Source organism: Schistocerca nitens, chromosome 6 (assembly GCF_023898315.1).
Source record: "Schistocerca nitens isolate TAMUIC-IGC-003100 chromosome 6, iqSchNite1.1, whole genome shotgun sequence".
NCBI classification, from domain to species: Eukaryota; Metazoa; Arthropoda; class Insecta; order Orthoptera; family Acrididae; genus Schistocerca; species Schistocerca nitens.
In genome coordinates, this window is record NC_064619.1 from 466,905,413 (window position 1) to 466,928,165 (window position 22,753).

General features: G+C 38.8%; 1 protein-coding gene across 1 annotated transcript in view; it reads left to right on the forward strand.

Annotated features, from left to right (window-relative positions):
- Positions 1–22,753, forward strand: part of LOC126262482 (myosin-VIIa-like) — a 390,655-nt gene that overhangs the window by 81,028 nt on the left and 286,874 nt on the right. The window contains exons 8-10 of the mRNA XM_049959145.1: positions 1,268–1,398; positions 9,270–9,454; positions 15,182–15,392. Coding sequence (XP_049815102.1) covers positions 1,268–1,398; positions 9,270–9,454; positions 15,182–15,392 — 527 coding nt within the window. The remainder of the gene's footprint in view (positions 1–1,267; positions 1,399–9,269; positions 9,455–15,181; positions 15,393–22,753) is intronic.

Consider the following 22,753-nt stretch of genomic DNA (forward strand, 5'->3'; position numbering starts at 1 on the left):
TAAAGACTTTTCATCATGCTAGTCTGGATGCAAAACTGTTAACTATGTAAGTGGAGGGGAAAAATTCCAGATTTCCCCCTCCTGTTCCAAACACAAAATTCAGGCACTCTAGATGACTGTCTAGTTCATTTATATGGTAGACCAGTCCTTGCATATGGTGAGAATCTACTATGTGTTGTAACCACGCCCTTATCCTGCTGTTGAATTCTACTTCGTGCCCAGCAAAATGATATTGGCTATTGTTGGTCTGTCAATTTGTGGCAATTCTGTTCTGATAGAGAACTGGGCACAAAGTCAAATACAAAGTACTGAATGAAATGTTTATAACAGTTGATGATTACATGGTATCACCCTCTGATGATGACATATGTTTCACACTATAGGAGATCTTACGTGTACTTCTAAACCTGTTACAATAAATCTGATGAAAATAGAATACATGGGACTCACTTTTAAGGGCAAGTAATGGACGTAATTTGTTTGTCAGAGAAGATGTCTAACCTAGATCCATGACAATATCCACATTGTTTTTTCCTGTTTATGTCCTTCTGCACACCTCACAGACTAAACCATAATATTGATTTTTTTCTGATACTTTTGCATATTCACTCAATGCTTATCACCTAAATAAGTTAACTGTTGTGATTCTCACTTGAGGCCACAACATTTATTGTGCATAAATAATTTTCGTAACATCAACATAAATTGTCAGTTAGCCCTTTTACCAAACAGTAATAGTTCTTGTCAAAATATCCACGCAAGCCACCAATAGAAACTATTATGGGCTTGTTCCATAATAGTGAAATAGAGTCCAAGCATGGCTTAGCTAGATGAGTATTTCCTAATGAAAGTTCTACATAAGTAAGTGGCGATGGAAATCATAAGTTCAGGATTTGCAGCACTATACACACAGTATGAAATCAAAGCATTGTGTAGTCTGTATGTAGAAGTGAGTTGGATAACAGCAACTGAGGAAGAGAATGATGCCAGGAAGTCTTTTATTTGGCTGCTGTGGAAGCTCACTGTGATAGTTGCTGTGTTCACAGCATAGGTATGCTCATTAGATGTGTATTTTGTATGTAATTGATGTCTGGCATATAAAGACTGAGATATCTTCTAATCATGAGGTTAGAAGAAACTGCATGCATGTTACTTCATTATCTTCTTTTATTTGTAGGTTAGTAAATTAATGTAGTTATTTGTATGTGATGAATGCACTTGTTGGATTTTCAGGCATTCTATTGCAGTTATGTTTTCTTGTTTGCAGCTAACATTGATACATCTGAGATACCTGATAAGGTACATGCCAAGAAAATTGCTGACATACTTGGTGTACCAATAGAACCACTTATAGAAGCACTCACCCATAAAACAATATTTGCTCATGGAGAAAAAGTGGTGTGTATACAGATCTGTCAGCTGTGAATTTGCTTGTATTTCCTGTTCTCTATTTATCTGTATATCACTTTGAAAAACTTCATATTTCTTTCACATTTGCAAAGTACTTGTGAACTAAACCTTAGTCTTTCTTACAATATTATTGTGAACACACATCTCTGAAGTTAAATAAATATGTTGTAACATTTACACATTATCTGTACCCAACATGAGGTGTGTATGAGTGGCAGCATGTTGCAGCCTTTTTTGATCCTGTGTATAATGGCAATACTATTATAAATGTAGATTCATGCACAATTGAGTTGGACATATATACAGCATGGGGTGATATTGTGGAGAGAAAAGGGAGGAGGAGGAAATAGCAGACAGAAAGGGGGAAAGGAGGAGACAGACACAGTTATGGGGGAGGAAGGGGAGGGGGAAATGGACAGAAAGGGAAGAGGAGGAGGGGGCAAGTCAACTGATTGGGGTGTCATCAGATCTTGCGCAGCTCATCAATGCGACACTCTTGACCAGGAATGGCATTATACAACTCACTCCACTTTGGCTGGATTCTGGATACTCTGTACATGGTAACTCCATTTTTGAGGTTTTGGAGGCACAGTGCTTTTCAGGCACCACCATATCAAGGGTGTACAGAGAGCCTCCAATCTGGTCAAACTTCTACCGCCAGAGCCAACTAATAATGGAAAAATGTGTTGGTGAAGAGTGGATCTCATCAGTTGTAACGTGGTAGCTGAGTATTCAGCATTGCCTGAGCATGTGCTTATTCGAATCTTCTATTAGTTTATTTCCTCCTCCCCCTGTTTTGTCTCTCTCCTCCTCCTTCCCATCTCTGTCCACCTGCACCCCCCCCCCTCCCCTCCTCTGCCCCCCTGTCATCTGCTCCTTCCTCCTCTGTCTATCTTCTCCACCCCCTCTAAGTCAATTTTCTCCTACCACTTCTCTCTGACCAACCCTTCCTGCCTCTGTCTCTATCCATCTCTCCTCTTCCCTCTCTATGTCTATCTCCTCCTCTCCCCTCTCTCTGCCCACCTTCTCCTCTTCTCTTTCTGTCCATTTCCCGCTCCCCTTTCTCCCCCATAACTGTGTCTGTCTCCTTCTTTCCCCCTTTCTGTCTACTATTTCCTCCTCCTCCTTTTTATCTCCACATGATCACCCCAGCATCAATAGGTGGTTGCTGGTTTTTACCCTCACAGTTTTTCTTTCCAGATAGTAAGTAATATGTGTACTAAGTTTGGTTGAAATTTGTCTGGGGATTTAGGAGGAGCTTTTTACCCATGAATTTGTCCACACATGCACTTGTCATGTATATCCCACATCTATTTAACATATTTCACATATATTTGTAGATGTATTTCACCTATACCTCTAGCGAATTCTGCTCTGCAGTTTTGTTTTCATGCAGCTCAATGTTTACAGTGTTGTATCTCCTGAATTATGTGTTGTTAAATTTATATGATTTTGCAGATACATCCAGTGTATACTGTCTGCAAAATCATCTTACTGTTTATGATGTCATATCACCTGGACTATGTGTCATATGATGATACATTTTTGCAAGTACATTCAGTGTTGTATGTGAATACTCTCCGCAAAATTGTTGCAAATAGAGTTAGCAGTAAAAAAGTAATAAATTAAAAGGTCATGCCTGTTGCAGCAGTTTTACTGCATGAACAGCAAAAATGTAGAAAACAATAAACTTTTTTCCTTTCATCATTTTGTGGGAAGTCAGTGAGGAAAAAAGTCTCTTAAAGGTCTGACATTATATGGAAAGTTGGTTGCAAGCCACCAAGTGCTCTCATTCTCAAACACTGGATGAATACAGTGTAGCTATTTATGCATCATAAGGTACACTTCTTTTTCACTCCCACCCCTAGCCCTTTGGAGGTAGGGCTATTTATGCATCATAAGGTACACTTCTTTTTCACTCCCACCCCTAGCCCTTTGGAGGTAGGTGGTTCTTACACTCACAGTATTTCTTTCCAGATGGTAAGTGATATGCGCACCAAGTTTAGTTGGAATCGATCCATTGGTTTATACATACATACAGGCATTTTATAATATTTATGAATTGTAATAGCAGATAGATGTGCCACAGAACAAAAAATCAATTGCAGGAGATGATCAGCTATTCCATCTGGAAGAAGGCCTTCTCACTATGGGGTACAAAAACCATTGCTCTCTCACTGTTACTGATGTATGCACCATGAGAGATTCCACAACTGTGTTGAAGTTTAAAATGTATCCTTTATTTCACTATCTCAGTTGCATATTTATTTTTATAATGACAAGTTTTATCAGTATTTGATGATATTCAGATCTACAGGGCGATTCAAAAGAATGTTTACAAACTGACACGGCACACTGGGCATACAAAACATATCAGTCATCATATAGGAACTGGGGGTTGCAAATGCCATGAGAGGGCACTGCTGTCATGAGACCAAAGCTTCACAGCAAGTGTCCTCTCCACCAATAAGATAGCATTTTCACTCGAGGTTGTGAGGAATGTTCACAACCTGCAAATATGGGTGGATATGAACCCTCACAGTACAAGTAATCATGCCTCACAACGCAAATTTACCCTTAACATGTAGGCTAGCATCATTTGTGGCTGTTTAATTGGGCCATACATTCTCCTGGACCAATTTGATGGTCACAGGTACCTTTTATTCCTGTGAGAGGTTCTATCGGATGTGCTGAATGATATTCCCATGCCTATTCATCGTCACATTTGATTTCAGCATGATGGAGCCCCCATGCATTTCAGCAAGCAGGTGAGGGCACATTTGCAGGCAACCTACTGCATCACTGGAGGCTCTTGTAGACATGACTGTTGTGACAGCAGGCTGTCTTCAAGATACACCAGGTACCTTTGAGAGGGTGCACCATTCAATGCAGCGTCAATGTCAAGTGTATCTCAACGCATATGGACAAAACGTTGAACATCTCCTGTAGTAGGCATCCAGTTGTAACATGTTACTAGATAACTGCAATGCCTTTAGTAGCTCTGGATGGCCCTTGCACCCCTTAATTCCTATGTGATTACTGATCCCTGTTGCAAGCCTGATGTGCTATGTCAGTTTGTTAATATTTTTTTGAGTTTCCCTGTATGAAGTTACAAGCAATCCTGTTGGAAGAACATCCACAACTGAGCATTGTACCAGAGGTTGAAAATACTGCTTCAGTTGTAAATTTCTTTTATTATTACATGACCAGTTTTGGGCTCTTCTAAGCCCATCTTCAAGTGTCGTAACTGTGCTGTGGCCCCGAGCGCCGCTGTGGACGTGTACTAGGTGCAGTGTGCTACCGATGAGCTCTCATAGGTAGCACACCATGCCTAGTAAATGTCCACTGCGGTGCTCAGGGGCCACAGTGCAATTACGACACCTGAAGATGGGCTTATAAGAGCCTGAAACTGGTCATGTAATAATAAAAGAAATTTACAGCTTAAGCAGTATTTTGAACCTCTGGCTGTAGGAAGTAGCATATGCAGCCTGTCATATCCATATAGAACTACACATCATAGAATTCTGTCATTGGACATGCAAATTACGGTAAAAGGTTATTGGGGCAATGAGTCATAGTTAAAGACAGGAAAAAATCATTTTGTTTTAACACCAACTTTCAGGGCTTGTTTAAGGCCCTAGCAATATAAGCCACTGCTTGGGGTGCCAAGCTGAGAGGGTTACCAGAAATGCTGAAAGTGTAAGATATCTATAAAGGATGTATCACAATTAGTAGGCCGCTTGAGGCACCAAACTGTGCCCAAGTGGCAAGTTTTGTATACAGTGTGTATTACAATTAGTAGCTAACCCTAACATAGCTGAATTGTAAGGAGGAGGATGCATGCCACATGATAAGTCACTTGTGTGGAAAAATGTTCTTGAACCAGCCCTGCCCATTTTGGTGATATTTCTGCCAATTTTGGTTATATTTTTTGTTCTTATACACCCACTTTGGGCTGTAGTCATGATTTGAATGTGATATGGACTTGTAATTAACACACAGAACTCATATTTGGAAAAGATGTTGCATCAATTTATTTACTCAGGTGATTATATGGTGAGGATATGTGTGTGTGTGCGAGTGTATACCTGTTCTTTTTTCCCCCAAGGTAAGTCATTCCGCTCCCGGGATTGGAATGACTCCTTACCCTCTCCCTTAAAACCCACATCCTTTCATCTTTCCCTCTCCTTCCCTCTTTCCTGATGAAGCAACCGTTGGTTGTGAAAGCTAAAATTTTGTGTGTATGTTTGTGTTTGTTTGTGTGTCTGTCGACCTGCCAGCATTTTCATTTGGTAAGTCACATCATCTTTGTTTATATATATATATATATATATATATATATATATATATATATATATATATATATATATATATAGAGGGAAACATTCCACGTGGGAAAAATATATCCAAAAAAGGACAGGTATACACTCACACACACACATATCCATCCGCACATACACAGACACAAGCAGACATTTGTAAAGGCAAAGAGTTCGGGCAGAGATGTCAGTCGAGGCAGAAGTACAGAGGCAAAGATGTTGAAAGACAGGTGAGGTATGAACTTTAGCAACTTGAAATTAGCAGAGGTTGAGGCCTGGTGGATAACGAGAGGAGAGGATATACTGAAGGGCAAGTTTCCATCTCCGGAGTTCTGACAGGTTGGTGTTAGTGGGAAGTATCCAGATAACCCGGTGTAACACTGTGCCAAGATGTGCTGGCCGTGCACCAAGGCATGTTTAGCCACAGGGTGATCCTCATTACCAACAAACACTGTCTGCCTGTGTCCATTCATGCGAATGGACAGTTTGTTGCTGGTCATTTGCACATAGAAAGCTTCACAGTGTAGGCAGGTCAGTTGGTAAATCATGTGGGTGCTTTCACACGTGGCTCTGCCTTTGATCGTGTACACCTTCCGGGTTACAGGACTGGAGTAGTGGGTGGTGGGAGGGTGCATGGGACAGGTTTTACACTGGGGGCGGTTACAAGGGTAGGAGCCAGAGGGTAGGGAAGGTGGTTTGGGGATGTCATAGGGATGAACTAACAGGTTACGAAGGTTAGGTGGATGGCGGAAAGACACTCTTGGTGGAGTGGGGAGGATTTCATGAAGGATGGATCTCATTTCAGGGCAGGATTTGAGGAAGTTGTATCCCTGCTGGAGAGCCACATTCAGAGTCTGATCCAGTCCCGGAAAGTATCCTGTCACAAGTGGGGCACTTTTGTGGTTCTTCTATGGGAGGTTCTGGATTTGAGGGGATGAGGAAGTGGCTCTGGTTATTTGCTTCCATACCAGGTCTGTGTATGTGCAGATGGATATGTGTGTGTGTGCGAGTGTATACCTGTCCTTTTTTTCCCCCAAGGTAAGTCTTTCCGCTCCCGGGATTGGAATGGCTCCTTACCCTCTCCCTTAAAACCCACATCCTTTCATCTTTCCCTCTCCTTCCCTCTTTCCTGACGAAGCAACCGTTGGTTGCGAAAGCTAGAATTTTGTGTGTATGTTTGTGTTTGTTTGTGTGTCTGTCGACCTGCCAGCACTTTCATTTGGTAAGTCACATCATATTTGTTTTTAGATATATTTTTCCTACATGGAATGTTTCCCTCTATTATAATCATATATAACAAAGATGATGTGACTTACCATACGAAAGTGCTGGCAGGTCGATAGATACACAAACAAACACATACATACACACAAAATTCAAGCTTTTGCAAACAATGGTTGCTTCATCAGGAAAGAGGGAAGGAGAGGGAAAGATGAAAGGATGTGGGTTTTAAGGGAGAGGGTAAGGAGTCATTCCAATCCCGGGAGCGGAAAGACTTACCTCCACTCCCGGGATTGGAATGACTCCTTACCCTCTCCCTTAAAACCCACATCCTTTCATCTTTCCCTCTCCTTCCCTCTTTCCTGATGAAGCAACCATTGTTTGCGAAAGCTTGAATTTTGTGTGTATGTATGTGTTTGTTTGTGTATCTATCGACCTGCCAGTGCTTTCGTATGGTAAGTCACATCATCTTTGTTTTTAGATATATTTTTCCCACGTGGAATGTTTCCCTCTAATATATATATATATATAAATAATGAATTTATCTAAAAACAAAGATGATGTGACTTACCAAATGAAAGTGCTGGCAGTGTTTTTGTTTGTGTGTCTGTCGACCTGCCAGCACTTTCATTTGGTAAGTCACATCATCTTTGTTTTTAGATAAATTTTTCCTACGTGGAATGTTTCCCTCTATTATAACTATATAATGAATTTATTATATATAGCTTGTATTTCATTATCCGATGTGACAAAATAATGTACATATGTATGTATAATGATGACATCCATACAGATGAATTATTAAATAAATAAATAAATAAACAATATCCAGAATGGTCCACCACAGGGTCAAGTGAATTTCTTAGTTGTGCCCAGTTTTGTAGGGGTTTGTTGTAACATCACATTATCTCCTACTTGCTGTAGCAGCATTCAGACATTCTTTCAACTACAGCTTCTGTGTTGTGGCAGCATTGTTCTACTGAACTCTCTTCCAAATAAACTTTAATCATTTAGCTAACATAGTATGATGAAATCACATATGTCAAAAGATGATCTCAGTCTGAGTGCGAGCTGTTACATAATACAACATCATTTTGACTTCTGTTTTATGTTCCTGTCCAGCACTACTATTACTCTTAGAGTGAAACAGCATAGTTTTCCATATCTTCGTTTCAAGTACTGAACATACCTGTACCATCAGACAGGAAATAAAGTTTGTTCCTTATTCTCTTATAATGGCCTCTGAACTCCCAAGTGGCTGTACTATTGAGTGGTGAATGCTTTTGCAACAGTCTCAGTGGTCATGTTTTCAATTTGTATCATAATAACATCATGAGAGAAATAATCATTGATAGACAAAATATATCTGTTATTTTGGGCCATGACGGGAAACAGTCCCATGATATTGAGTTCCACAATTTTGAAATGTCCTACTGATTCAAGTACAATTTGAAAAGCTATATTTGGTCTTTATCCTTTCATGCTTTTCTTGCAAGGTAGATAAATTTGAATATAAAATTCTATATCTTTCTTTTGCTGTGGCTACCAATAATGGCATGCATGCACACTTGCTTGTTGCTTTTTTCCATTATTACATGCCTCTATGCAATCACGTCATTGTTGCACTATGTGGTTGCAGATAGCCTTTGGTACTACTGTCCATTCTCTGATAGGTGCTTTCTTATATAAATGTCATCTCTTGCAATAAAATCCATTAATATCACTAATTTCTTACACTCATAACTGGATTTTTGTGCCTTTTTTAATTCCCCACTAAGGTTGTTGTCAACTTGCAGCATCCTGTTTCATCCCACATCCTTGCAAGCTTGTTAATTCTTGCAACAGTTCCATTTCTTTTATTTGTCATATGCTTCTTATTTAATCTGATCCTTGTACACATTCTTTTTCCTTCTCTACAATCAGTTTTTGTCATCTCCTTCTCTATCAGCTATTACATGTGACATTACTTATATCTGGATTCATTCTATCTGCTGTATCAACTTTCCCTTACTCTTATTGCTCTATAATGTCTCTTAGTATCATTTCATCCTTCACCTGTCCTGACATTCCACCCTCCTCATCATCACCTGTCTTACCACTAATGGCAATAATGCTGGTACTCCAAAAGCATTTGTGAGTGGCTGTGTATTTAAATCTTCTTGTTTCATTCGGAATTAGACTTAAATAGCTTAGCAGAATTTGTTTCTAGTTTATATTTCTTAACTGTTTCTACTACTCTAAATGATTAATTGGGAAATCTTTAAAGTTTGAGTTTGCATTGTTGTCTAATGATCACTGACATATTTTACTTTTTTTCAGGTATCTGCACTTTCAGAAACACAAGCAACTGAAGTGAGAGATGCTTTTGTTAAAGGAATTTATGGTCGTGTTTTCATATATATTGTGAACAAAATCAACAACACTGTAAATAAACAGGATATACCGACAAAAAATTCTATTGGTGTCCTTGATATTTTTGGTTTTGAGAATTTTAAGTCAAATAGGTAAGAATATCTGTATTTGATGTAATTATATAGGAGTGTTAGATCTAATGCACATACCTGCACAACTTATTTACAACTTATACAAAACAGACTCATGTTTCAAAGTTTTACTCCTTCAAAGAAATCACCTGCATTGTGTATGACCAATTGCCAGTGATGTAGAAGTCGTAGGACGCCCTTAGCACTGCCAGTTGTGTTGATAGTTTGATTGGAGCAGTCTGTTGCCTGATAAATCTCTCCAACACTTCTGAAGTGAATGCTGTGGAGTGCTTTCTTTAATTTAGTAATCAATTTGAAGTCACTAGTCCTTAAGTCTGGGTAGTGTGGTAGGTGGTACGGCACATCTCAGTCCCATTGAGAACAGCCAGCCACAACTTGCACCATACATGCCTGAGCATTGTCCTGCAAAATGATGGGTAGGTCCTGCAGAATGTGTTGCCACTTCTTACTTGAGCTGTTCATTTTTGGAACACAGCTGTGACTAGTTTATTGAAAGAAGTAGCAACTCTTCTTGTAGGACCCACCCATGATTTTAAAGGACAATGTTCAGGCGCGTATGCCACAAGTTGTGAAATGCTGTACCTCTCACTATACTCCCCAGACTTGAGTCCTTGTGACTTCAACTTGATTCCTAAATTGAAGAAACCTCTTCATGACTTTCGCTTTAGAACTGTTGCAGAGTTCTGTCAGGCAATAGACCACTCCACTTGAACTATCAACATAATTTGTAGCTAATCCATTTTACCTGCTTTGTTGATCTCTGTAGCTGACACTTCTTCTCTTGATCATTGTAACAGACTGAAAACTGTCAGTGATAAAAAGGATAGTTCCAGTGATGTATCTCATACAATATGTAATGTTAGAAATCCATCTCATTTTCTTTCACTAGTGACATATTTGTGCACAATGGTCAGTTCAAGTTTCACAATTCTCTGTTGTATGCAAGTAAGAGAAAAGTATATACTGCACTTTGTTACTGTTCTTGATATCAATGTTTTGTGCAGTAAACATATTCTTCATCAAATAAAAGGACAGTCATCTTAAATATCCAAGCACAGTGACAATGTTGAGTGGCAAAATGTGAAAACTATTGGCACTAATTAACCCTGTTTCTACTGGTCTGATTAGGTGAAGCTTCCTGTACAGGTCAATATAGTTATTGCATCTGCAGTTTCTTGTTACAGCATCTTACAGCATACATGTTATGCATTTTGTATTTGAAGATGGTTTCTGACACAATGAAGTTACGTGGTTGCTTGTCAGTTGCAGACAGGCAATTTTGGAGGAGGGGTGGCTATTTAAAGACAGTGGTTTCTGAAACTACTTAATGTTTTGAAAATCAGATGGATTAGATTTTGCTATTTAGTGTGGATCATAAGATTTTACTGTTACCTAGTTTAAGAAAAATATTGAATGTTAGTAAATTATAAAAGTATGTGGAACATTGTTAAGCTGCCGAGTTATAAATCCCATACTCACAAGTATGGCTTTCATCTTGAAAACAATATTTTATAATTACAAATTATTCAGAATTTTAGTTAATGTCTTAATTAATTAGTAAGATGCTTCACCTGATTAAAAAATACAGTAAGAAAAGTACAGTGTTGAAGTTAAGTATCTTGTAAGCATTAAGGCAATCAAAATTATGAGGTTCTGAACTTTCAGTATCACTTACCTTGGAAGATTATTAGTTACAAATAATTTAAAGTGTATTATCTAGTTTTGAATGAATATTAACAGCCCATTGTATTCTGTCTATTAGCTCAAAGTGTTTCCTCATTACTTACTATAGTTGAAATTTCAAGTAGCCATAACTTTTAATAATCTGAGCTTCTAGTGAAACTAATTGTATCATCTGAATCAGGTAGATAAATATAACCAACTGAACTATAGATTTAAATGGAATTTTGCATAAATAACAATCTGACTCATTTAGATACATTTTACATATTGCTTGTGCAGGTGCATTAGATATAGCATGAAAAAGTGAAACAACAATTTGGTTATTCATGGTTGTGGGAAGGACTTCCACATCACTGGTATTGGTTTATACACAGTGCTGGTGACTACTTTGAAGGACAGTAGAACTTTGAATCAAGTATCTATTTTGTATAAATTGTAAATAAGTAGTTGCTACTATTAAAGTTCCAACCCTCAAATATATGTCTAGGCTTTAACAATATTTTGCATTTGAAGAATACACCCATAATACTTTTTTTAGCAACTCCATTTGTTTTGAACAATTGACCGCTCAGAATTTTTCTTCTTAGTAAGATATGTGGGATTTTTAACTAATTAGCTATCAAAGTCTCTCCCTTGTAATATAATTATTTTTCTGGTCAGTCTTCTATTAATACAGTTTAACCATTTAGAAACATTTCATACATAACTTTGAGTTCCATGTTTCATTTTGTCCCCTTTGATGTGAGGAAAAAAAATGAGAACCCAATGGCTCTAGATTCTGTGTGGGATCTTGTCCTGCTGAATAGCTGATGCATCAAATGGCTCTGAGCATTATGCGACTTAACTTCTGAGGTCATTAATCGCCTAGAACTTAGAACTAAGTAAACCTAACTAACCTAAGGACATCACACACATCCATGCCCGAGGCAGGATTCGAACCTGCGACCGTAGCAGTCACGTGGTTCCAGACTGAAGCGCCTTTAACCGCACGGCCACACCGGCTGGCTAGCTGATGCATCAGCCTCTGTAGTAGTCATTCATTGGAAGGTCTTGAAGTTAACACACTTATGTGGCAGTTGTTAAAGATGGCTTATGAAACTGACACTGCTACTTCTCATTCAAATCTCACCACAGTGTGTGTGGAGTAAGTAAAATTGGTGTTTATACAACTGCTTTATTACAGTGAACAGACACAGGCTCCATGGGAGCATATCTAAAACCACTTCAAAGTCAGTGTCCATAGCTGAAGACCAAACAACAGAGTATCACAACCAGTTCATAGAGCAAATTCAACAGAAAACCACAGTTCAGTAAGTGGAGGCTGATGCACCATGGTCAAGGTAAACACAGCACTGGCGTGACTAGGTAGTGCAGGCTCTCTTATCACAGAGTTTTCCTGAAATGTGTTGCCTGCCATACCTGTCACTCAGGGTGTTGGTGGCAGCTGTTCAAGTTAGGCCCTCGTGGTACCCACAATGTTGAGAGACTCAAAGTAAAGAGTCAATTTTCACCATCAGCTCATTGTTGTTTGCGAAACCTGCAAGAAAACATCCTTGTAGGTGCAGGGGATTCAACCTGTGTTGTCTGTGTTGCTGTTGGCCACACTGACTGCTCACCCATAAGGAATGTTGTAACTCTTCTGCAATGAAAGTGGCCTAGTCTGTTCCTTTCTTTAAGTCAAGTCTAAATTAAATTAAGATCAAATATAATAGAGGGAAACATTCCATGCGGGAAAAATATATCTAAAAACAAAGATGATGTGACTTACCATACGAAAGCGCTGGCAGGTCGATAGACACACAAACAAACACAATCATACACACAAAATTCTAGCTTTCACAACCAACGGTTGCTTCATCAGGAAAGAGGGAAGGAGAGGGAAAGACGAAAGGATGTGGGTTTTAAGGGAGAGGGTAAGGAGTCATTCCAATCCCGGGAGCGGAAAGACTTACCTTAGGGGAAAAAAGGACAGGTATACACTCGCACACACACCCATATCCAACCACACATACACAGACACAAGCAGACATTTGTAAAGGCTAAGAGATTCGGCAGAGGTGTCAGTCGAGGCAGAAGTACAGAGGCAAAGATGTTGTTGAAAGACAGGTGAGGTATGAGCGGCGGCAACTTGAAATTAGCGGAGGTTGAGGCCTGGCGGATAATGAGAAGAGAGGATATACTGAAGGGCAAGTTCCCATCTCCGGAGTTCCGACAGGTTGGTGTTACTGGGAAGTATCCAGATAACCCGGACGGTGTAACACTGTGCCAAGATGTGCTGGCCGTGCACCAAGGCATGTTTAGCCACAGGGTGATCCTCATTACCAACAAACACGGTCTGCCTGTGTCCATTCATGCGAATGGACAGTTTGTTGCTGGTCATTTGCACATAGAAAGCTTCACAGTGTAGGCAGGTCAGTTGGTAAATCACGTGGGTGCTTTCACATGTGGCTCTGCCTTTGATCGTGTACACCTTCCGGGTTACAGGACTGGAGTAGGGGGTGGTGGGAGGGTGCATGGGACAGGTTTTACACCGGGGGCGGTTACAAGGGTAGGAGCCAGAGGGTAGGGAAGGTGGTTTGGGGATTTCATAGGGATGAACTAAGAGGTTACGAAGTTTAGATGGACGGCGGAAAGACACTCTTGGTGGAGTGGGGAGGATTTCATGAAGGATGGATCTCATTTCAGGGCAGGATTTGAGGAAGTTGTATCCCTGCTGGAGAGCCACATTCAGAGTCTGATCCAGTCCTGGAAAGTATCCTGTCACAAGTGGGGCACTTTTGTGGTTCTTCTGTGGGAGGTTCTGGGTTTGAGGGGATGAGGAAGTGGCTCTGGTTATTTGCCTCTGTACCAGGTCGGGAGGGTAGTTGCAGGATGTGAAAGCTGTTTTCAGGTTGTTGGTGTAATGGTTCAGGGTTTCCGGACTGGAGCAGATTCGTTTGCCACAAAGACCTAGGCTGTAGGGAAGGGACCGTTTGATGTGGAATGGGTGGCAGCTGTCATAATGGAGGTACTGTTGCTTGTTGGTGGGTTTGATGTGGACGGACGTGTGAAGCTGGCCATTGGACAGATGGAGGCCAACGTCAAGGAAAGTGGCATGGGATTTGGAGTAGGACCAGGACTGGGTGGCTGATCATTACAGTTTTTTTTTTTTGAGTCATCAGTATCCTGACTGGTCTGATGTAGCCTGCCATGAATTCCTCTCCTGTGCCTACCTTTTCATCTCAGAGTAGCACTTGCAACCTACATGCTCAGTTTTCACCAGATATATTTCAATCTTTGCCTTCCTCTACTGTTTTTATCCTCTATAGCTCTCTTTAGTACAATGAAGGTTATTTCCTGATATCTTAACAGATGTCGTATCATCCTGTCCTTTCTTGTTGGCAGTGTTTTCCATATGTTCCTTTCCTCACTGATTCTGCAGAGAACCTTCTCATTCCTTACCTTATTAGTTCACCTAATTTTCAACATTCTTCTGTAGCACCATATCTCAAACAGTTTGATTCTCTCATTCTGGTGACAAATTAAAAAGTTCATCCTAAAATCATGCTGAACATCACACAAATCCTTAAAAAATTTGAAATAGAGGTCAAATTGGGTGACAAATGAGCTGATGCCCTTTTGTCTGAATACAAAGTACAATCTAATAAAATGTGCTGTTGGAGTTTCACTGCAAAGTCCTTACATGTCTTCCATACAGTCCCAATCTCTGTTCATGAGATTTCCATATTTTTGAGGCCCTGAAGAAAAAAATTCATAGCCATCGATTTGCCTCAAGTGAAGAGATGCACATCTGGGTACAACCATTGCTCTGTAGGCAAATGCAGAAGTTTTTCCATGAAGGTGCTTACTGTCTTGTCTCACAGTGGAATAAATGTACTAACAGTTATGGTGATTATTTTTGAAACAGTAAACAGTTCACTTACATTTTCTATGTGTCGCATTTTAATTTGACTGCACCTTATACATAATTAGTTACATGTATTTGTACAATGTAATATGCTAAAATAATATGCTAAATTATACTATTATATTCTCCTTCAACAGCTTTGAACAGCTGTGCATCAATTATGCAAATGAAAACTTGCAACAGTTCTTTGTGCGACACATATTTAAATTAGAGCAGGAAGAATATACACAAGAAGGAATAAACTGGAAACACATGGAATTTGTGGACAATCAGGAGATCTTGGATCTAATTGGAATGAAACCTATCAATATTATGGCACTCATTGATGAAGAATCTAAATTTCCAAAGGTAAGGCTATTTATATTACAGCTTAAAATACACAGAGGGAAATGCAGTTACAATATTTTTGTAATATATTTTGTTTGAGTGCATAACTTTACAGATAAGAATATAAAGTTAAACGATACGCATAAATTTCGTAACAGATATGTCATTACATTTCTGTGTGTACTGCACTCTTACATTGTTCCAACATGTGGAAATACAGTGGTTATTTTTTATGCTTAACTAAGTGGGGCAAGAAATGGATTTTTTAAATGTAATTCTTGACAAATAAAAGAATGAATGAGAACTGACATAATTGTACAGAAACATAACTATAGTTCGATTAAAATTACTTAGTAGTTGATGTCTGCCACTTCCCACTTTGTTTTGTTGCCACATCAGTTGCTGCCTACTGATTGGTTAAGGGAGACACACAAACATGATGAGTCACTTCACAAGTGCTGTTACTTAACATTTAATGTGAAGCAATGTTAGAAGCGGCCTTTGTGAGGTACGACAGGAATGTGATATGCTCTTTCAGTAGCTGCTTTTAAATGAGCAATGACTGAACAGCAGCAGACAAAGCATATTGTGTCCTGAATTCAAACTAATGTTTTAATGCAACCAAAACCTCATGATGTGCAGTGTGTCCAAAAAATGGCAGTCAACAATCTGCGGCAGAACTATTAATCATGCTCACTTTGTTCATGGCGATTAAAGCTGACTTCTACGAGTAAACTTAAGATGGAAGAATTTCAGTTGATGCACTAAAAGCAAACTGTATATAGGCGACACTTGCAAAAAAAAAAAAAAAAAAAAAAAAAAAAAAAAAAAAAAAAAAAAAAGATAGGAAGAAAAACTAAGAGCAAATAAAAAATACACAATGATAGTATGTTGATGAAAATTTTGTGGCAAAGTATTTGAAATATAAAAGAATTGCATTTACAGAAATTTATTGAACAAAAATAATGTCACTTTGATAAGATTTAAAATTTAAAAATAAAAAATTGCAAAACATGCAGCGAGATTTGAATGCACATCCATCATCAGGTATGTATTGTGACCACTACACTTCACCACTGTACTGCAACACTGTTACATTTATGACTTTCCAGAACATTTTTCAATGGTGCTTTGCTGCCTTAAAAACGTTTGACTTCAAGTAGGAAGATTATCTTATGTAGGTCAGTCTATGTGATGACAATGATTGTACACCAGTATGTGATGCAGAGTCACATCTTGTGCAAAAGGATACAGTAATGTTTGGTTAGTGCTATGCATTACATTACCATCACTGTGTGTATGCTACGATGTCTGATGAAATGCAAAATAAAAGGGGTGGGCTCAGGAATTGGGTTCCAAAATTCCAAATAGATCAAGAAAGAAAGCTGGACAAGCCGTTGGATATTTACTGACTGATTGTTCTGGAAGATTGGCAAGGACAAACAGTTTGGTCATGATGTTGAGAGGTCTGATCAGAGGAAATGTCAACCAACAATTAATTTTTACAGACTGCAGATTATAGGATATGTTTGTTACTTGAGATCATTTTTATTTTCCTTTTATTGTATTGCAAATTGACACATTTTGTGCTTATAATTCATTCTTCAAATTAATGTATTTCAGATGAAAGAAAATTAAATTAATAGAAACAGGTGTCCTTCCTTGCTGTAGACTTTCACTGAAATTAGATGCTCTCAGTGGAACAACTTAGTTAAAATTTTGCTTCATTTCTCAAACTTGTCTCTGCCAAAAACTAGTAAAAAAAGAAGGTAATCATTTTCTGAGAAACCTAGTGAAAATGCAGGATACTGAAGTGTGGTGTTAGCTACACTTTTAGGGATCTTGTCAAATAGAGCAACTGGTGTTGTATGGTTTGTTAATTTACAAGTAATTTATTAACATCAAATACTCTTTTATCAAATGAAGACAGTGGAAAATGCTTTTTATCAAGTAGAAACATATACAAGTGCCAACAGACAATCTCACAAATAATAAAGTTTGGAACCAGGTTTCCTTCATCTGGCATGTAAGGCGTAAGTATGAGAGGCTATAAGGCAGTTAAAAAGTATGCATGTAAGTCACATAGTATCTCAGGTTAGTGGAGATGCAGCTACGTAAACCAGGACTGGAATCAACAGTGAAATTTTAGCAACAAATGAGATTTGAAAACCTAAGAATTTAGACCTGAAGAGAGGGAAAATGAGGAGTTTGAGATAAGAGTAGGATGCTTAAAAGTGTAAGTGAGACAGAAGTGGCAACAATGTTGAAAAGAGAAAGAAGAAACCAATTGTCATGACACAGATTCCAAGGAAGGAAAAGGCAATGAGTCCACAACAACATCAGAAAACAGCAAATAAATGAACATAGCTACTGGATTAAAAGACAGTTGACAAAATGGAAAAAATATACATCGTGTACTTAAGCTCCTCTCCTGACCAGTCTATCTGGAGGAAAACAGTGTGGAGTACCTGGATTGCCTTATGAAAAACTTTTTGGTAGAGCCAATAATTCTCTCTTGTTTGTCTCAACCCTCTTTGAGGCATTTCATGTGACAAAATGTTTGGCATCAATGTGGTCTTGCAAATCCCTTATTACAAGTGACAGAGAGAACAACAACAGAATTAATGTAAGTTGAAGCCAGGTTGATGGTAAATAATGAAGCACATGTCATAGAGTGAGATTCTACTTGTGGTAGTCAGAAAAGCAGGGAGAGAGGAATGATTAAAACTGACTATGTTGTTATTTACAGAAGAATGGAAAAGCTGTTGGGAGTCAGCTACAGGAAAGATCATTTTGTGTTCTGGAGAAATGCAGAAGCAAATAAGGCAATTCTAACCTTAATACATTGGAGCCTAACAGGTTGGCAATCCAGTTAATACTCGGACCCTGATGAAATTTGCTACAATTTACAATATTTTAGTAAATTTACTAATCCACTTACCTCTTTAGGCAGTATATCAGATTAACCTTCCATCCTTCCTCTTTATGAATATGTATACATTTAGCACAAATAAATTATACAGGGATTTGTAGATATTACTCTAAAGATAATGTTTTTCAGCATTTTTATTTTCCCTGAAGTGCACAAAATTTTTGTAAGTCGTACGGAATGGTAGGCTATTGATTTAAAATCACTTGTCAGCAGGAAATACTAAATGCTTCATTTATAGGTAAAGTTTTTTATTGTGAAATGTTTTTTTCCTCATTTTTACAAATTAGAGAACTTCACTCAGGTATGAAATCTTTCAAAACCCTTGTGAACATGAAGGCCTGTGTAACATGGCCTACAGTAGTATCTGGTCCCTCTCCTCCCTACCTTTCCTGAGATTTCCCTTTTCCCCAACAGACCTTGCATCTTCTAGCTGTGTTTGTTTTCTTTCTGTTGGTGGCAGTTTCTCAGGAAAATGACATGCTGTGAGTCTGTTTGCACTTGCAACTCAAGATACTAAATGTATGTCTTTATTTAGTTCTGCTCCTCCTTTTTGAACCAATTGATTTGCTAATTTATAGAGGAAAATGTGCTAATGTACACTTTTTTGATATTTTGATATTGTGAATAATGTTGGCATTCACTGTTGCCCTCATAAAAATATGGAAGGAAATCTTTGTTCACCATTTTACAGTCTTTTGTTGGAAGGGATAGTAACTCATCAACTGGTTTCCTCTGTCAACACCTGTTTTAGACAAGTTGTAGTCTAGTACAACGTGTAGCTTTTCCACCCCAACATATCCACACCTGGATTTTACACTCATATGTGAAGCAGTCATCTTATGCTATGTTGGCAACATGTGTACATCACATTTGTCTTTCCATTTCAAGCAGAAAAGGTGTCCTTTACAACGAAATGTCATTTCTCCTTTCTTTAGTTATCAATTTATTAGGTCTTTAGGCAGATCTGTCCTGTTCTTCATCACAGTTACAACTCCCAATGTATTTCTTTCCTATAGTTCTTCAAGGATGCAGGACTTCACATGTATTTTTCCCAAATACGAGGAACATAGCCTCAGCAGCAGGGATTTGACAGAATTGTCAACATTTCCTTTTCCTCCAGTATAAACTTCAGCATTTCACATGTAACCTGTTTGAGCATCAATTACAACACACAATTTTATCCCATATTTCTCTGGTTTTTATTTCATATAAACATAGTATCCAATTCTTCCTTAAAAAGGACATATTGCTTCATCCACAGTCATATTTCATGATGGATAAAAGACTTTGTGCATCTTTATGTGAAAAAGTCCCAAACATGTGTTATTTTATACAGAGGGTCATGGCCTGGTTCTTGTAGAGGTATCCATAGCGCATTATTGTTTACATGCAGCATCCTGAATACGGAAAAAAATCTATCTCATGACTTTAGCTGAGAAGCAAATGATGAAGTAAGCACAGGGTCTTCAGACCAATAATCCCTAAGTTTAGGTTTCTTTACAACACACATATGCAAAACAATTGCAAAAACTTGATATACTTCATGTATCCTCACTGGTCTCCATTTCTTCCATAAAGATTTTGGTTTGATCCTTTTCTGACAGCAAAGTTCAGAAATAATATCATTAGCATATATATTTGTCTCTGACTTTACTTTTAGAAACATACTGTGATTAAAAAATTGCAACAAACAGTCTGGTTCTGTTGATATTGTATTAACAGGAACCTGAATTCCACTCTTTTCTTCAAACAGAGGTAATTCAGGGACTGCATCAAAATGACAACATTCATTATGAAGGGCAGGCTGTTGAACTAAACGACAAACCTGACTATTAGAAACTTGTGCATTAGCTTCTTCATACTCACTACCATTGTTTCTATCAGCAGTACAGGTTTTGCTCTCCAGCTCACACGAGTCATTGTTGTCTTCTGAAAAATTGCCAATGTCGTTCTAAAGATCGTCAAATTTTGAGCAATTGTTCAAGAGTTCTTAAATCTCTGAGTTTGACAAGTGATATCTGGTAGCCATATTCACTATTTATATGTTTTTACACGTGAGAAGGATGCACACAATAGCACAACATGGCAGCTGATAAAGAACAAAACAACCTTCAACGATATTCCAAGCACCCATGCAGTTCACATAACACTGGTACCATTCATGAGAGACTGGCATGTGCTAGCCATCAACAATGCACTTCTGACAAGCAAAATAATTAGTCACACCACTTACAAATGTAAAACACGTGCTTAAGTCACAAATAAATAAGTCGGAAGTGAAGACGGTATGACATACGTCTGTCGGAATTTATGGTTGAAACACAGTGAACGTATCTAGTACATCCATCACCTCCAATGTGTTAACGCTTATTTCAAAATAAAGACAAACCTTTGTTTACAGAATTTATAAATTTAGAGAAAGCTTATAACAATGTCCTCTGGAATATGCTCTTTGAAGTTTTGGTGGTAACAGGAATAAAATACAAGCAGCAAAAGGTTATCTACAACTTATACAAAAACCAGAGTGGCACTACCATAGCTGAAGGACATGAAGGAGAAAAAGTAGTTGAGAAGTTTGTGAGACAGGGTTGTAGTCCACCCTGAGTGTAGCGATGTCAACCACTATGCCACTCTGCATGCAGCACAGCTTGTGTCATTGCTCCCTCTCTTGAAGAAACAGTGACCTGCTGTTTCAGAAGTTCTCATTGAAGCAAACTGTAGTAATCTGGATCAAGATCTTGTCAATGGTCCTCTGTATGGTGGCACTGGCTATCCTTACATTCTGTTCATGTTGGTATTTCCTCTTCACTATGATAAGCATCAAAGTTGGCCCCTTCTGTCAAAGCTTTGCAATTGTCTAATGGGGCTTTAGTTTCCATGAACCTCCAGTCACTGATCTGTGCCTCTGGACTGTAGTAGGGCTTCTTACAGAGGACACAGATGTGGTTTCTGCACTTTTGTCTTCTTGATGAAGGATCATTATTCTTGACCTCATTTGTTATGTCCAAAAAAGAACAGAGGATATGATATGGTCCAAAGTAGCACATTACTAACTCTCACTTTTCTCACAGGCATAAAAATCCATACCAAGTCTCTTGAGCTGTACGTAACTAACTGGTGCTTGGCATTATAGCACTCACTGTCTATCTCCTGGGCATTCAGTGTCTGTATGTGAACCTGCTGCCTTGCTTGTTCAGTCCTAGTGATGAGGTGCTTCGTGTAATTATCCTGAGGGTTGCCTAGTTGAAACAGGAACAGTGTATCTATTGTTGTTTCAGCCTTGCAACTTTGAAACAGGGAGAATATTGTGAATCCTGTCATGTTATGCTTTGCTGTGTTGTATGTGAGTGTCATGATGGCAGTGCTGTTCCCCAGTCTCCCTGTTTGACATCAGTGTATTTTAAGAGTGTATCTGCTAACATCTTATTAAAGCAATCTGTGACAGTATTTGTCTGTGGGTGGTATGCAGTTGTCATCCTGTGGGTGGCATTGCAACTTGAAATTACCTCTGATACTAGTCTCAACTATGAAACTTATCCTCAGTTGGAGGTCATCACATCGGGTGCTCTGCACTTCAAAATGACATTGTCTGCAAGGAACTTTCCAATTTCTGGAGCTTTGGCAGACTGCACAGCTTCAGTGACAGCATAATGAGTGAGGTAGTCAGTCCAGATCCATCAATTCTCATTTGTCATCTTCAGAAACCTCTCCAAGAGGTGTGTTCCAGTTCAGTGGAATGTCACTGTCACAGGCAAACTGAGTACCAGGTGCTCCAGAGGTAACTGCAACATGTGCATCCAACCCTGGCATTTCTTACAGTGGCACACATGAGCCAGTAGAGACCTGGCCTGTGGTACCTGTGTCTGATGAAAATGCTCCAGGATTGCTGCTTGCATATGAACTAGGATGAAGATCAAACATTTCTACCCCATCGGATCATAGTTCCTCTTATACAGTGTTCTGTTTATTACTTGGAATCCTCCTTTGGTTGGTTCCTCATTCTTCAAGGTTTTTATGGTTTTTGGCAATGCTGGACCTTCTGTCTGTTCAACAGCAATGGCATTTAATGCAGTGGGGACTGAGATTTATCCATGCTGCTGTGTTCAACCAAAGGATTCCTTAAAAGACAGTCAGCATCCTTGTGTTTGCATCTGTTCTGTATACTATGGTTCCATCATACACCTGAAACCTCAGTGCCCATCTTTCCAATCAATCCAACAGAGCCTTCAGACTTGTCAGCCAGCATAGGGAATGGCGGTCTATCACTGCGGTGAATGCTTTGCCAAATAAATACGGTCAGAACTTATTGATGGACCAAACAACTGCAAAGCACTCTTTCTTAGTTGTACAGTAGGTCACCTTGAACTTTGAATTGTGAGCTATTTCCTTTTAAGCACTTCTCTGAATCTGCACTAAAACTGAATCTACCCATAACTGCTAACATGGTTTA